General features: G+C 45.5%; 1 protein-coding gene across 2 annotated transcripts; it reads right to left on the bottom strand.

Annotated features, from left to right (window-relative positions):
• Window positions 1-305: 305 nt before the first annotated feature.
• LOC101164771 (inverted formin-2) lies at window positions 306-14,641 on the bottom strand. Of its 2 annotated transcripts, XM_023953035.2 has the most exons (24): window positions 14,448-14,641; window positions 12,351-12,491; window positions 12,001-12,262; window positions 11,199-11,314; window positions 10,717-10,876; window positions 9,847-9,880; window positions 9,632-9,773; window positions 9,009-9,141; window positions 8,364-8,939; window positions 8,155-8,285; window positions 7,657-7,718; window positions 7,188-7,290; window positions 6,242-6,327; window positions 6,062-6,162; window positions 5,715-5,785; window positions 5,466-5,573; window positions 5,303-5,373; window positions 5,082-5,202; window positions 4,841-5,005; window positions 2,160-2,247; window positions 1,960-2,082; window positions 1,357-1,884; window positions 694-747; window positions 306-403 (listed from the first exon to the last, which is right to left on the bottom strand). In XM_023953035.2, the coding sequence occupies exons 2-23, from the start codon at window positions 12,477-12,479 to the stop codon at window positions 695-697; spliced, it is 3,363 nt and encodes a 1,120-aa protein (XP_023808803.1). In that variant the 5' UTR covers window positions 12,480-12,491; window positions 14,448-14,641; the 3' UTR covers window positions 306-403; window position 694. The 2 variants fall into 2 exon arrangements, with proteins under 2 accessions (XP_023808803.1, XP_078799239.1); XM_078943113.1 differs by lacking the exon at window positions 14,448-14,641 and adding an exon at window positions 13,605-13,651 and having other exon boundaries at window positions 306-747.
• Window positions 14,642-16,401: the final 1,760 nt, after the last annotated feature.

Raw genomic sequence — 16,401 nt, 5'->3', positions numbered from 1 at the left:
CTTATAATTAACCAACAAACTTGTTTCTGAAAAATGTCCTTGCAAACCACAGTAACCTGTAGGTGTGTGTGTGTGTGTGTGTGTGTGTGTGTGTGTGTGTGTGTGTTAGCCCGGGGGCGGTGCTGGCAGCCCATGCTCTTCCTGGAAGCCTCTTTACATCTGTATTTTTGTACATTTATTTCCAAATGCAGAATACTAATAGTAAAACGGTGTAAAAAAAAGAGAGAGAGAGACAAACACAATAATACAAAGCTTTGCTCCCTTCCACTGTCTGAAACTACTCCTTGGTGAATTAAAAACAGCAATTTTTTCTGTTGTTTAGGAGCATCACTTTTTATTTTGCACATTTCTTTACAATCAGTTGTGTTGCCAAGGACACAATTTCCCCTCCTCTGACCTGTGACTAAAGAAAAATAACTATTTCAGGTGTTTGAACAGACATAAAAAGAGTGGGGGAAAAACATTTGTCAAAAAATATGCTGCGATTCATTACTTTAATTGTTTATTATAAATATATGTCTGAACGGTTTATACGTTTTAAGGCAAATTCAAATTAAAGAAGTACAAATGCCACGTCTGCTACCAGGAACATTGGTTTTGAGGATGCTGTCTCCATGCTGCTTTAGCTGAGTTTAGTCATCATCAGACAGTGAGGTTTCCTGTTCAGACAATCATTCCGGTGTGTTGACTCACATCACTGAAGAACGCAGGTCTTTCTTTTTGAATGTTTGCCCCGAACCTTTGCTCCTGCGCAGAAAAGGAGCAACAACGAACATGAGAGGTTATAAAGGCTGCAAAGCACATAGAATCTTTAGCAGAAAAAACATGAGAAGAATTTTTCACAAGTTATAGAGGTCAAATGAAGCACAGTGAAAAAAACTGTGACTCATAAGCCTCATTATTCAGTAAAAACTAAACCTTTTCTGCTTAAACCTGACTCTTCTATGTGTCCACTGCTTATTAATGTGGACCCTCGTGGAGAAATGAGAGTTATTGGGATTAATGCAACCACGAGGGGCCACAATCTAGTCTGTTCGTGTCACAAGTCCAGGTAAACGCAGAGGCTTGTGACAGGAAGGGCATCTGAGGTCAAACCAAAGCACATCACAGGCAGGGAAGAGGATGGAGGGAACACAGCTGCAAGCACAGCTGGGTGGAGATTTGTAAAGACAAATAAGAAAAGCTTAGAAATCTGTTTAATTTCTGCAGTTTCACATTTTGGCCAATATTTTGATTTTAAGATGAAATATCTGCACAGATCTAAAAAAAAGGACCCAAATGTTTTTGGTCTGCTCCCTCATGGAGACCCTTCTAATCGGTCTCATCTCTCTGCTTTCGTTTCACCATATACTCTACCTGATTTAGCCTTTAATGTCTTTGAAGGTCCTGGACTGCCGGTCTGGTCCTCTTTGGTGCTTGGCACTTCTAAGGAGGCGATCAGCTCGTAGTCATCCTCCTGTGTTGACTCTTCTGAGTTGGAGTGTTGTCTTTTGATTCCTTCCTCTGTGCTGAGCTGGACTTCCTCCCGTACAGCAGGACCTCTTGTTACGGTGTCAGAACCCAAATTAGCCTCAGAGACCTGGGCTTTGTCCTGGCTCTGATCCTCCTCTGTCTCAGCAGCAGCAGCAGCGACAGCTGCACAAAAATTCTCGGCACTTGAAGGATCTTTGTTGGATTCTGCAGATTCAGGTTTTGTATCTGTGGAAACCAGGAGCTTCTCTGAGGGCATCTGGGGTTGGGTGGAGGTGTCAGACTGGTCCTGTTCTTTGCCAGGTTTAGGTAATCTTGGCTCTGGATCTGCGGAGACCTCAAGTGTCTGTATGGACTCACAAGATTCCCTTATAGGATCAGGAACATCTGTCATCCTCCTTACAGTGGGACGTCCTGGAGACGGAAACAAGCATCAGTAATGAGAACAACGGGCGCCAAATGTCTGATGTCCATCTCAGTCGTCCTCACCCTGGAATCTGCCGCTTCTTCTGCTTCCTGATCTGGTCTTCTTCAGGCTGTAACCTTTCCTGATCTCAGCCAGCAGGTTATCAACAATGCAGCCTTCGTCCTGCCTATCCACATCCCTCCTAACTGAGAAATGAGTACAAACAACGTTTGTGTCTTACTGCTCGGCAGCAGCCTGTGTTAAGGTGGAATTGCAGACTAACTGATCTGGTTGGTTGGTTCTCCTTTGAGTTTTCTCTCCTCTTCTCGTTTCTTCCTCTTCTTCTCCTGCTCTCTTCGATTTTCATTATCCTGATGAATGAAAAGAGTTCACAATCACATCAGAAACATTGGTGTCAGCAGATAACTGGATAAAATAATGATTGCTAATTTTTGCTGATAAGAACATTTCTGCCCAACAATAAATATTCACATCTAAATGTAAATCATGAAAACAGCCATCTCAGAAGTACAAACTACTATGGTGTTGATCATTTGGCGTTTAAGGCTCTGCGTTCACATTCGTGTCATCTCAAATAATAACCGAGTGGTGTCAGTCTGCATCTGTGCTTTCGTCGCAGGCTAATGAAATAAACTGAAAACCTGCCCCCCCCCCTTGTTTCCCAATATCAAATTAAATGTCCCAAATCTCCGGAACACAGTTGTTATTATTTTTCTTTTTTTTAGAAATGAGCCAAAAAGAATCACAGAAGGGTCCTGGGACATTATTGCCACAGGTTCACTAAGGTTAATAACAGAATTTAGCCAACCATAATCAAAAAATCATACAGTTATTCAACAGAGCTGGGGGCCACATATTGATTTCATGAAAGGAACCTGCGGGCTGATGGAAATTTGAATGCGGACCACATTTGCTCCACAGGCCGGACTTTGGACATGCCTGGTCTAAACTTTCAGATCTGAAGTGATGCCATCTGATATATTGCTTTTAAAAAGGTGTCCACTGGTGAGTTTCCATCTTTTCTTATATTCAATTCAATTTTATTTATATACCCCAATAATTACAGCAATAGTCAGCTCAATGGGCTCCAAGAGACAATTTTTATTCAGAGTTACCCAGTCAACATGTGTGGGGTCCCACATAGGGACTCGGTGGGCTACTTAGATTACAAATGGGCAGACAGCAAACAGACCAAGTTTGGGTTCCATGTGAATGTAGTAACATTAGCTACCCCATGAGGTAAAAGGATAGTGGAGATGTCAAATTAAAGTAGGTTTATGAATAGTTTATTAATCCCTGAGGGTAAATCAGGTGTTACATGAAGTCTTCTTATCACATCCTGCAGAGATTCATCACAGCTGTGAGGAGGATCTCCTGCAGCTGAACAAAGCTCTGACTGAAGACGCTTGAGTTATCGTGTTATGAAGATGATGGTGGAGGTTTTCCACCACCGTTTCAATCTAATGAAGGCTCCTTCTCTGGATGATCAGCTCCAGAGCAGCAACCAGAACACAGCCAGACCTCTTCATCACTTTGTTCAGCCTCTTGAAGTGGTTGATGCTGCTGCTATAGGTTGGTCCTTCTTGGACCCCATGTAGGCATTCACAGGTGGAGGTGGTGTCACCAAGGAAACCACAGACATGGGACCCATTTTCTGTTTACCAGTAACATTGAAGTGGTGGTGGAGCCACAAAGGGTGTTAAACAACGTAAAGTATATTATAAACAATCTAATGTATGTCCTGCATATGTCCTCTACATCAGGAGACTTGGTGGTGGATTGAAGAAGTTCAGGAGTTTGGTAAGGAGAAAACGTTTGCTAAGAAGAAGTGGAACTCTGAAAGAAGGCAGGTGTACAGGGAGATGGTAAAGGTTAAATAAAGGTCGAATGAGGACTTGAACAGGGTGGACAGAAAGGAAGGAGAGGAGGATCTGTACAGGTGAGACAGAGAAACAGATGGAAAGATGTTCATCAAGTTAGGATGATCAAGGACAGAGATGGAAATGTGTTGACAGGTTCTACAAGTGTGATGGAAAGATGGAAGGAGAACTTTGAAGACCCAATGAATGAAGAACTTGTCAGAGAGCAAAGAGGAGAAGAAGAGCAGGAAATACCAAAGATCAGGAAGAATAAGAGGAGGAAGAGTAGAAAGACAGTTGGTCCTGAGAACATTCCTGTGGAGGTCTGGAAGAGTCTAGAAGATGTTTGTATGTTTCTGACTGTTTAAGAAGATCTTGGAGAGGAACGGAGGAGAAACTCTCTGGTTCCATTTTCAAGCAGAATAAGAAGATGATCAGAGAAACTATAGAGGAATAACAGCTGATGAGTCACCAATAAGTCATTGGAAAGAGTAAAAGAAGCCAGACTGAAGCCAGAAGAGGACATTGTGAACAGCAGTATGGTTTCATGCAAGACAGAGAACCACAGATGTAAAATTTGCTTTGAAGAAACTTCTGGAGAAGAACAGAGAAGGTCAGAAGGGGCTGCATTGCTTCTTTGCAGGTCTAGAGAAAGTCTATGACTGGATCTAGAGAGAAGAGCTGTGGTCTGCAGATACAGAGAAGAACGTTGGAGAACAGAGGAGAAGACAGGGGTGGGACTGTACCAAGGATCAGCTTTAAGTCCTTACTTGTTTGCTGTGGTGAGAGCAGCCATGCTGTTAGAAGTGTAGCAGGAAAAATCTGCAAGTCAACTATGATGCAGCTGCATGTTGCTATAAAAATTCAGTGCATAAGGCGGCAAAATAACCAAATATAAACATGTCTGTCATGTGCAAAAATTTGTCCAAATATAAGCATGCTTGCTTTGTGGGCATGAGCCATGTGACAGCAGGAAGGTTGAAAAAAGAATAAATACCTACATAAAAACCAACTTTATTAAGGTTACCTGCTACAACAGAACTCTCCAAAAGAGCCAATACCCACCTATTTAACTGTAACCCACCTTAATGGCTTGGATGAACTGACCCCTGAAGGTCCGAATGGTGCCAAAGAGGTCATCCAAGGAAAACCTGCTGCCGTCCTCACACAGGTAGTCAGCCAGGTCACGCTTCCTGCCCTCTATTGAGGACAACACCTGCTGAAGCTGCTGGCACGCCCTCAGACTGTCCTGCAGTCACACAACAGATGAAGAAGACATGTCTGACACACATGATTGGTGGGGGGTGGAGTCCACAGTGTCTCACCTGGATAATGGACAAGTACTGCTCCTTTATATCTTCAGAGGAAGAAGATACGTCGTTCTGGGAATTTTTCAGCCGAGTGATGAGGTTGTTTGCTTCAGCCTCGATGGCCTCTGTGTTCACTCTGTACACACAGAGCAGAACACGCTTTCACCTGAGACTCCTGTGGTTAATGATGACATTCATGCAGCAGCAGAAAGCAGCCTGAACAGTGGTCAGTTTACCCAGCAGCCTTTTCACACAGCTCCAAGTCTTCAGGCAGGTGCAGCAGGTCAGGATGGTTTTTTTCCACCTCCTGACAGTCACACAAACACCAGTGGTCACTTAGGGTCTCTGGGAGTGCACACATTTCTCAGAAGCAGTCCAAGCAAAGTCTCCGGTTGGTACCTCCAGGATATGATGCAGCAGCGTGATCCTGGACTGACTGGCTTTGGTTTCTGTCAGTTTTAGCAGAGTGCTGATCTTAAAACCTTCGGCATTCCCAGTGTGAGTTCCCTGACAGAGAGAGCCACAGTGAACACTCCACCCCATCCGTCCGTCCTCACGGTTTCTGATGTGTGTGTCACGCTATAATAACTTTTGGTCGTGTGTGGGAAGCTTCAGGTATATAAAAAAGATTTGAGAGAAGGTTCTCACGTAGTTAAGAAAGTTTCCAACACTGAGGATGAGCTTACAGAAGCTGGGCAGCCGGGTGCTCTCCCTCACACCTGAAGAACACAACAACTCCAATTAGAGCTCCAAAACACAAACACCAGCTCTGTTGATGAGTGCACGCACGTGTGTGTGCTGACGTGGATGATATGTGTTTATGTGGGTGTGCCTGTATGCACTTGTGTGTGTGCGAGTGCACACCGTATGACCGTACATCAGCATGTGTGTGCATAAATGTTTGTGTGAGTGGGCATGTGTCTGTGTGTGCTTGTCTATTTGTGTGTGCCTGTTAAAGTGTGTGCATGCAGTTGTGTGTGCGTGTTTGAACGGACTCTTGCAGGCTCGGTCCAGCAGTTCAGCTTTGGGTCTCAGCGTTTCCAACACAGAGCCACTTTCCTCACACAGCAGCATGCATTCCACCCTTAGCTTGTAACTGCAAGACACAACACACATGAGTGGACCTGCACAGCTCGCTGAGAGGACCTGACTCACAACTGTCCCCTCCCTCATACTTTGGGACTTCCAGCAGCTGCAGGTAAAACTGGTCCACAGTTGCCATCCTGTCCTTGTCCGCCTGGTGAGACTTCAGGTTTTCCACCTGAAGATGAACAAAGCAGCTGACCTTTACTATAAGACGGGGGGAAGAAACAAACAGCAGGCGAACACAGAGCTGCTGGCTATAAAGGAATGGGACAAGTGACCTAAAACCTTATTGATTTCACTGTAGAATGTGATCTACACTCCTATCTGAACATTAGAAGACCCAAAAGAACCTTAAGTGTGCAAGTCTTTGGGGAACAGAAGGAACAAAAGGAGCTAGGCATCAATGTTGGGGCAAATAGAGAATCTCTGCACCGAGTGGATTTCATGAGGATTGTCAGACTTTTGTGTAAAACCCTTTAGTTTGGATTTGCTGCAGTTAACAAAGAAGACACAAGAGGAAGAGAAATGTTCAGCATTTGAAATGAACGTTCAGTTTATAAATCTAAAGACAAATAGATGAGTCTTTTTTCTTTTTCTAGTTCCTTCAGCACTGTAGCAAAGGCTTTGGATGGGGACTTTAGTCGAGGGGGGGGGGGGGTAGTGCTCAATCAGGCCAATCAGGGATATGAAAAGACAGTTCAAGTGTTTGTGTTCAGAAATGTTATCTGCATGTGAAGGAAACACTTTGACTCATGTGCCTCCACCATCACAGTTACAGCTCCGATTGTATCGATTGTAACAAAAGTGTTATGAATCGTAGTCAAAGTCTCTGTTTGAGTTATTTCATTTCAAAAATCACTTACTAAGTGGTTGTTAAAATGAACACATCCATGAATAAATGTGTGTCATGAATAAATCTTCTAGTCCGAGACATAAAGTATAGTTTGTTTTTTGGTTTGGAAACCTCATCATTGTTCTTCTGCAGCGTAAACCTGTTTGAACCAAACTCGACCTTCTGGTTTACAAAGTTCTGACCTCATGTTTCTCTGGAAGCAGTTTTTTCAGCTGTTTCAGGACTTCCACATCGAACATGGATCTGTCTCCTCTCTGGATCATGGACACAAACTCCACATGGGAGCTGCATGTGAGAAACACAAAGGAGACGGCTGTTAAACCACAGCTGAGGCCAGCTCATGAAAAAGTCCGACATTTCTAAACTAACTATTCTGGATTTTGCAGATATATGGTCAATGCAAAACTTAGTTTAATTGGGGGATTAGATATTATAAATTCATATGGTTATTAGTTGAAATAAATACTGTGGAACTCTGTGTGATGAAGAAGGTCAACAGAAACAGAGACGGTACAGCTGTGAAGACATGGTGGAAAACTAGAGATCAGCACATGTAGATGTGGGCTATCAGGTGTCTGCTGGCTAGAACAGGTAAGGCGGGGTGTGGAGAGTAACAGGTGCGGGTGAGTTTGTGTTGACAGGAAAATTCACCATTTGAACTGCTTGAGGAAGATGTTGAGGCTCAGGCTTTTCTTGGCATCGATGAAGGAAATCTGAAACATATCAGATGGTGTGAAAAGCCAAAATGTGAAGACACCACTCCATGGTCCAGAGGTTTGGCTGGGTCATTCCTTAAAGGAGATCCCATGACAGCGAGACAGGCCGGCTTTCTCAGCATTTGCTGAAGCGTCGGCAGCATACGTCACATCAAACATCTAGTGTCCTAGTAGTCTGTACAAATGTTTATTCAAGCGTCTTTACCTGTTCATAAAAGCATCCACTGTTCAAACTGTGCAATGGGTGGATCTTCCTCCACCTTCGACATTAACTCTGAGCCTCTACGCTGTTCATGAATCATCTAATAGAGTTTGGCATAGGGGCTTGAAAAGGAGCTACAAGAGCAGCATCAGATGTGCCTCAGCTATTGCTGCACACCCAACAGTACATCTGTCTTCTTACAAAGAATGACTAAAAAAAATAATCCAATACCTGTTTGGGCTCAGTTTTGGTTTTGGTTCTGGTTTTGGTCTCAGTCGGAGGGAAGCTGAAAAGTTGCTCAATGCTGCAGTAATCTGGCTCCACAAACTCTGAAGGATCCAAAGTCCACAAAGACTGATGATCTACAAACAGACGGAAGAGTTCTTGTCCCAATCCAGCTCAATAGACGCCATTTAACATCAGAACCAGAACCAGCTCACCTGTCACCACCCTAGGCGGAAGTTTCTGCCAGTTCAGCTTCTTCATTCTAAGGCTGGGGCAGGGGACAGGGCTCATGTGAGAGGAGGGGGAGTAAGGCGAGCTGCCAACAACGTGAGCCTCACGAGCAGTAATGATGGTCCCCGACGTTGGAGGGGGAGGAGGCAGTGGAGGAGAGGCACCTGTGCCAGGTAAGGGTGGTGGGGGAGGGGGAGTCATGCCGGGTAAAGGAGGGGGAGGGGGAGGAGCACCTGTGCCAGGTAAGGGTGGTGGAGGAGGAGGGAGAGGAGCACCTGTGCCAGGTAAGGGTGGTGGGGGAGGAGCACCTGTGCCAGGTAAGGGTGGTGGGGGAGGAGGGGGAGGTGGGGGAGGAGCACCTGTGCCAGGTAAGGGTGGTGGAGGAGGAGGGGGAGGAGCACCTGTGCCAGGTAAGGGTGATGATGTGGGGTCAGCAGCAGGAAGGGGGCCCTGCAGCTGGGCCTGAATCGCCCTGTCCATTGTTTGGACCCTGTGATTGGCTGAAGAGGGCTTTTGAGGGAGGAGCCTTTCCAGGACAGAGGCTGCAGAATCGGATGGAGCTAGAAAAGAGGAGTCAGGTAAAATCCTCTTTCATCAGACCAGGGGACTGATGCTTAAGTCAGACTCACACTCGTCAGACAGCAGCGTGGCTCGTCCAGCCAGATTCTCCAGGGCCGACCATATGTCGCATCTCTCCGGATCCACCAACAGCAGGGCCTGAAGCATGGACAGCAGGTGGACGCCAGACGGATTGGTGGACACCTGGACACCAACCAGACAACGACAGGATGTGATGGTAGTTTCTGAGAATTCTCTGCAGCAAAAGTTTAACATGTTTTGTCGCATCTAGCTTCACGGCTAAATAACCAACAACAGTCCTGCGTCAAGAGACCGCGGGTATGTCTGCGCTGAACTACAAACCTGTGGATATTCTGTGTGAAATTAGTGGAATGGTGATGAATTGGGGCGGTGGTAGTGCAGTCGATTGGAAGGTCACAGGTTCAGTTCCCGCCCTGCACGTGCATGTTTTAAAGTGTCCTTGGGCAAGACATTGAGCCCCACATCGGTCCTGGTGGTTGAGTTTGGCGCCATTGGAGCCGCCATCAGTATGTGTAAATGTGTGTGACTGTAAAGCTCTTTGGGCCTTCAAAGCAGGTAGAAAAGCTCTCTATAAATATCCCCCATTTACCATGAAGGGAGTGTTAGGTCAAGTGTGAAGACATGGAGGAGGAGAGGAGTTCCAACGCCATACCTTAGCTAAAAGTGAAGTGAAGACCTGCTCATGGCTGCTCATGTCAATCCCTCCATACAGCTTTTCCATCTCCTCCTCATCCTCTGCCATAGAATCTTGAAAATCATCACATTGGATGTTCAGATCCACATCCTCCGTCTCCCTGGAGACAGAAAACAGAGATGCATCCCGTTCTGATGGAAGCAGCTGGACTGTGGAAGAAGGTGAGCTCATACCTCATTCTGTGGAGCAGATCCAACAGCTGCAGACCTGGAATATTACAGTTTTCAGTTAAACTAAATCTCAATGATTGGACAGATGAGTCTGACAAACATGCTTTGGTTTTTCTCCAGGTTTCCTGACACAACAACGTTTTGTGTGTGCCGCCATCTGCAGGAGTCCATTCAGGAGCTGCACTAAAGCTAGCAAGAGCTTCTCCAGAACGTCTCTGAGACAGTTTTGTCTGTTTTCCTCCATTCCTGTTGGAACCGTTAAAAGCCAAAATCCATATTCTGTTGTTGGAGCCATTGACCCGATCCTGTGGTCTTATGACAGATGCTCCAGAGTTTTTGTTTCTCAGTTTGGCTGCCCTGTTCTAGTCCTCTCTGACCCCAAACTCGATACCCCCAACTGTTGTGTAAGACACGGACACAACCTCAGTTTTGAATCTGTGCTTAACAATAAACTAAGGCGGGGGGGGGCATATCCAGAATATTCCCCGTTCTAGCAGGTTCTCATTGGCTGGACACTCTTGGTCATCTGTGTTCTCCACACACACACACACACACACACTGATGTCGGTCCTGCACATCAGTTTACATGTTCTGAATGCCTCCAGCTGCTTTTCTTCAAAAATGTCTTCTGAAACTGAATGCAGAGCCTGATGATGGGCCCCAATGTTGTCAAAACTCGTTAAAATGCTTCTTAATGGCCTGAATAAATTACAGAAAAATAGTCTGGATTTTTTCCCCCATCATCTAAAAGTAAATCCCTCAGAAAGAACCTCTGGGTGGACAGGATGAGATGGCTGAGAAGACCGGCCCTGTTTTAGGCCCAGATCTCCTCATTTAACTGGGATAGTCAGCGTGTGAGCAATGACAGCGTACCGATGAATTCTTGCCGCAGTCTGTTCCTGCTGAGCAGCTCCTCTTGTTCCAACAGGAGCACGTTGACCATGGTCATCAGTGTCACCATGTATGGCACATTGTCAGTGGCCTGAAGCTCATTCACAATCACGCTGAAGCGGTACTGCTGCAACTTCAGGCTCTGGACACAAACACAGAGGACCACACACACACACACACATGGGTTCACTTGGCTTGTTTTATCTTGTGCAGAATTTGAAAAGGTGGATAGGAAAAAGGTGGGATTAGATGGAGCTGAGGACTGCGCCATGAAAGAGGAGCCTTAGATAGAGAAATGGTTTTATGCAGTATTGTCCAAAACAAACAGGTATTATGTGCAGCTGAGGAGGTTTGTGTTCCAACATCTGGGCAGGGGTTTCTGAGGGATCAGATGTTTCGCTGAAGAGCAAAGTAAAGAAAACAGAAGATGGCTGAGAAGGAGCAGGAGGAGGATGAGGTGTGACCTTGTAGTGGCTGAAGGCATCCAGAGTCAGCTCCCATCCCCGAGGGTGGAAGAGAGAGAGCGCCGTCAGCAGCTCAAACACCTGCTTCTTTACCATCAGGTTAGACGTGTCCAGAGCTGCAGAGAAGCAGGGCAGGGGTGAAAAAAACCCATCTGAACTTCCGTAAGGTCAGAAGAAAACAAGCTAGTCACGTGTCTTGGTGCAGTAGCCATCATTAAATCCTTTGCTTTTTTATTATAGTGCCATTAGTGCAAAAACAATTTGTGATGCTGATAGCTGAAGCTTATTTCTGACACTTAAAAGATGATTTCACACTGAAATCTACAAAGTAGATCTTTTCTGAGACTACAAAGTCTCCCAGTTAAAAAGCAAAAGCTTCATTACAAGGAAAATCTGAAGAGGAAACAAACAATAAATGTTAAAAATTTGGATAAACCCAAATTTTGCACAAAAAATATGAAAACATTTAAAAAATATATAAGAATAGAAGCATACAAAACAAACATAAAGCCAGAAAATTATCTTAAGCCGCTGATGCTAATACAGCTGAAAGTTAAATAAATGTTCATAAAATCTAAAAAAAAAAAAAAAAAAAAGGATTCTGAATAACATCAGAACTAAGCCTATAACATGTCATCCACAGAAACCTGTTCTAGATTCAGATTTAAAGCACAGAGGAACCTGAGGTGGAGCTCAGATTGTTCCTGCGGTACTTCTGCTGTGCCCTTTGTGCAAACATGCATCTTTAGGGTTAGCAGTGATGTTCTGGACCCACAGAACCGGCCGTCTCGTCTTCACCCACCCTGAATCAGGTTCCTGATATGAATCTGGTTGTCCAGGATGAAGTGAAGCCCTGAGGAGGAGTTCATGATGGCACGAACACATCCCACGCAGGTGAGCTGCAGCAGAGCGTCCGACATGCGAGCACAGCCACGACCCGACAGCTTCTCCAGCGCCTCCATCAGGAGATCCAGACCATGCATTTCCAGGAACTGAACCATCCAAGACTCGTTGCTGGACTCGAGACGGCGCTTCAAACCTGAGTAGTTCACCTCTGTAGGGACCTGGATACACGGCAGTTTCTATCACTGAAAGAACTCTGAGCTTCAGACCTGGACAGTGTCAGAATCAGGGAGGAGCCAGCAGCTGTACCTGCAGCAAGCGAATGCACAGCTCAGGTTCGGCGTTCTCCATGTTTGCCTCCAGCATGGCGTCTGCGTCTGAAGAAGGGCTTTTGGTTACACGGCCCTTTAACACCTCCCATTTGGTTTTGGAAGCCATGATGATGGAAGCCTGCAGAGAAGAGACAAACGTTTTTCAGTGTTCTGAGAACTTCACAGCTGCAGACAAAAGCAGACAGACCGGCTGTAAAACTGCACATATTGTTGATTACAAAAAAGCCACAGCCAGCAGCGTGCGGATGGAAATGCCCCTCTAGCAAGGAACTGGAGTTGCTGTTGTGTGTGCTGTGGAAGGAATGTGTGCAGAGGCTGCCTGTCTACAAGAAAAGGGTTCCAGTTGACCTGCGGCTCTGGTTGGATCACTCAGTCACAATGGGACGTCTTCATTGATATCATCATCATAGAGGAGACAATGCTCTACTGTTGCACATTCCTAGAATGACTGTGTCCAAAAGCCGTCCAATGAATGACAACAATAAAGGCAGAAGACAACTGGTTGGAAGTGTTGGAAGATCTGAGAAGAACCGCCGTCAGATGAAGAAATGAGAGTTTGAGGGTTTGGAGGAGCAGGCATTACGGTTCACCTCTCCTGGTCTTCAAAGCTTTCACATTCAGGCTTTTAGCAAACATCTGATATCTCAACTTAGGAGTTTGTAGAGGATTTGAAATGCTGACACAGGAAGAACAGCATTTTCTGAAAAAATGAAAGTAAGATAATCCTGAAGATTCTAAATGACTAAAAGAATAACTTGGATTAATTCAACAAAACCTAAACACGCTGTCCATCCTTAGGTTTCTTCCACTTATCCAGGACCATGTGACGGAGCAGAAGTCAAAGATGCCCAGCCTCCTCCTCCAGCTCATCTGAGGGAGTCTAGAGGCATTTCCAGGCCAGTCCAGAGACATGGTCTGTCCCGCATGTCCTCCGTTTTCGTCAGGGTGTCTATCAAAGTGACATGTCAGGGTCACCTCCCCATGAAGGCGTCTAGACCGGATGCCCGAGCCACATCATCTGGCTCCCCTTGATGTAGAGGAGAAGCGGTTCTACTCCGAACTCTCAGGTGACCGAGCTTCTCCCCCCCCCATCTCTGAGGGAGCGCCCAGCCACCCTACGGAGGAAGCTCATTTCAGCCGCTTGTATTCAGGACCTGGTTCTTTGGGTCATGACCCAGAGCTCATGACCATAGGTGAGTACTGGAACCAAGATCAACCAGTAAATTAAGACCTTTGCTTCCTGGCTCGGCTCTCTCTTCACCACGACGGACCTCTCCAGTACTCTGGAAAAAACAGGGAGGCTTTATTGGTCCAATTCCCCTGATAATTGGAACACACCATCCGGTCCCCCTTCTAGAAAACAGAAACCACCATGGGATGCCGCCGACATTCCAGTTTGATCAAATGAAAGGAAAAGGTAGGAATGTGCTGAAGGGTTTTGTGAGAATGACAGTAACTTCTGCTGGCAACACCCTGAAATTATCGATGAGGAAAGATCAGCAGACAGTCTGACGCATGCGCCTCAGGAATGTGGATGTGTTTCAACAAGTCCAGGTCAGTGGAGGGACAGCCACCAAACTCCTTCAGGACGGACGAGCTGCTGCCAAATAGGAGACGGGTGTGTGCGGGTCCTCCACCGCGTTCCGGAAGGAACAACAACAACAACAAGCGACACCCCCAAATCCCGCCCAGCTGCTGCCCCTCACACCTGCGCGTCAACAGCTGACTAACCGGCAGACAGACCGACGGTCCGCTGAAGGCTCACATCGATCAGTGGGTCATGAGACCGTTTGGGTTCGACCGTTGGACCGGAAAGATCCCGTTAGTTAGTTACGACCACAAAAGAGGAGAAATTTTTAATAATATGAAATAATTTCTAATATGAAACTTTCATATTAGAAGTCAACTTTTGAAAGAAAAGTTGACTTTTGATCGGTCCCGAACCGGATCCCGAACCCCGACCCGGTGCCATTCGTTTAGAGAAACACTTTCCCCAAGAGGCTGTTAAACCCCCCCCCCGAGACGAACAGAACCGGCACAAAAAGCGGGGGGGGAGGCTCCGTCTCGTACTCACCCAGCTAATGATGCGGGGGGGGGGTTGTCACGGCTTCAGGCTGTGGGTCTAAACTTTGGTGACAGTTATACCGACGTTGACTTGCTGCTTCTCCGCGCGCGTCTGAGCGCGTGCCTCTCCGTGGTTCCGATCAACGGACCGGCATCAGACTAAGAGGGCGGTGCGGAGCAGGGGCGGGTTAAGCCACGCCCCCACACTCATCTAAAGTTGGAAAAGGTGCGTTTCCGGTGGCCCTGCGTGAGGGACTGAGGGAGCTGAACGTCACAACGCACAACTGAGCTGCTGGGACGAAGCCTGCAACATCTGTGCAGAGGTTTGGCGCTCCCTTCAGCTCGTTAGGTTGTCTAGCGGTGGGGGAGGAGCTAAACCTACCTGTTCTGTTATTTACATCAAACTGCAGATTCATAATACAAAGTCTGAAGTGAGCCTGATCATTTTTAGCTAAGTTCTGCCCTGCAGACAGCTTGACCTCAACTTTCAGCGCCGCTGATCAGCTAAAGAAGGACATAGACCTTAATCTAATGTCTGCAGACACAACAGTGAACAGAACTATAAACTCTGTTTAAACCCAGAAGAACGGCTGTAGATCCAGCAGAAGAAGCAATACCAACCTTGGTCATTCGACAGAATATGGACCCTTTTTATTTTTACTTTACAGCATTACCTTATTATATAAAAAAATAAAAAAATAATAAATGATTAATCAATTATTGAAAATGGTTAAATTGAGTGATTTCTAATGATATTACTTCACTTGCTCCAAATATTGAAAAATTGATTCATGATTTTTCCTAATGTAATTTTGCACATATTTTAATTTTGGATACTTGAGCAATTATTGCTATGAAGATTTTTGAAACAGTGTTATGTCTAATTTACCAAAATAGTATTATTTTTTAATCATATAAATGAGTAATATAATCTGCATATATTTTGAATAACTGATCTGCATTTGCCATGTTGCTTTCTAAAATAGTTATTTTTACATAATAATTAAGTAATTCATATTTATTATGTGCTTTATTGATACCTAATGATTCTTACTTCTGTCTGATAAAGGTTAGGAACCGGATAATGATAAATCCTGTTGAAGAATATAAAACTCATAGAACTGTTTTAGAATCATTGTCAGCAGATCATGCATGCCATACAAAGGCCCCACTGAAGTTTAGAGGAGCACACACATGGGAGTGCAGGTAGTGGTGGTGGGTACCAGGCACTCATGGTGTGGGGGGAAGACTCTTTGTAGTCTGTGTTCTGGATTCTCTCTGTGCAGATGGTCACGTGACAGCTAATGGCCTTGGAAGACGGGGAGACAACTGACCAGGCGGATTCTGTATTGTGTATCGAACAATAGATTCTGTACCCCCTCTCTCTCTCTGGATTTACATATTCATATTTAGATTTTATGTAACCCGGGCAGGGTTACATAAAACAGTGCTCTCTTTGTGTTCCTGCTGTGAGCCCTGTTTTAGTAAAAGGCATTAAGGGAAATTGATTGAGCCCAGATGTCTGTATTAGAAATATTGTTAGGGTAATAAATCTTTGGGTTGTATTGGATACCCCCCTCTGTGCGCTTTCATTCCATCAGAATCTCCACGCTTCAGTTTAGGCACCCAATGTGGGGCTTGGAAGAGGCGCGAGGGAAGAACGTCGAGGACCTGGTAGGCAGACCGTAACGAGATTGGCGAAACTTGGTGATCGGTTTTGAACAGACATCCTGTATTGACAATTCCTGATGTGACATCATCTCTCCACGGGCCCGACTAGAAAGGTAAGCAGAAGCCAGTTGTCATTACTGAATTTCTGCGATTGAATACATTAAGTTTAGGAGAGACGGTTTAAGCCTGGAGTCTGCCAATACATGAGATTAATAATATTGTGTATTGATCAGGGTGCGAGTCCCTAAAGTTGTGTGTAAATTCAGGGTTCACCACCCCGAATAAAACTGCAG

Source organism: Oryzias latipes, chromosome 24 (assembly GCF_053564925.1).
Source record: "Oryzias latipes strain Hd-rR chromosome 24, Olatipes_Hd-rR_3.1".
Lineage (NCBI taxonomy): Eukaryota > Metazoa > Chordata > Actinopteri > Beloniformes > Adrianichthyidae > Oryzias > Oryzias latipes.
Note: the sequence above shows the minus strand (reverse complement) of the source record. Positions and strands in the feature narration are given on the sequence as shown.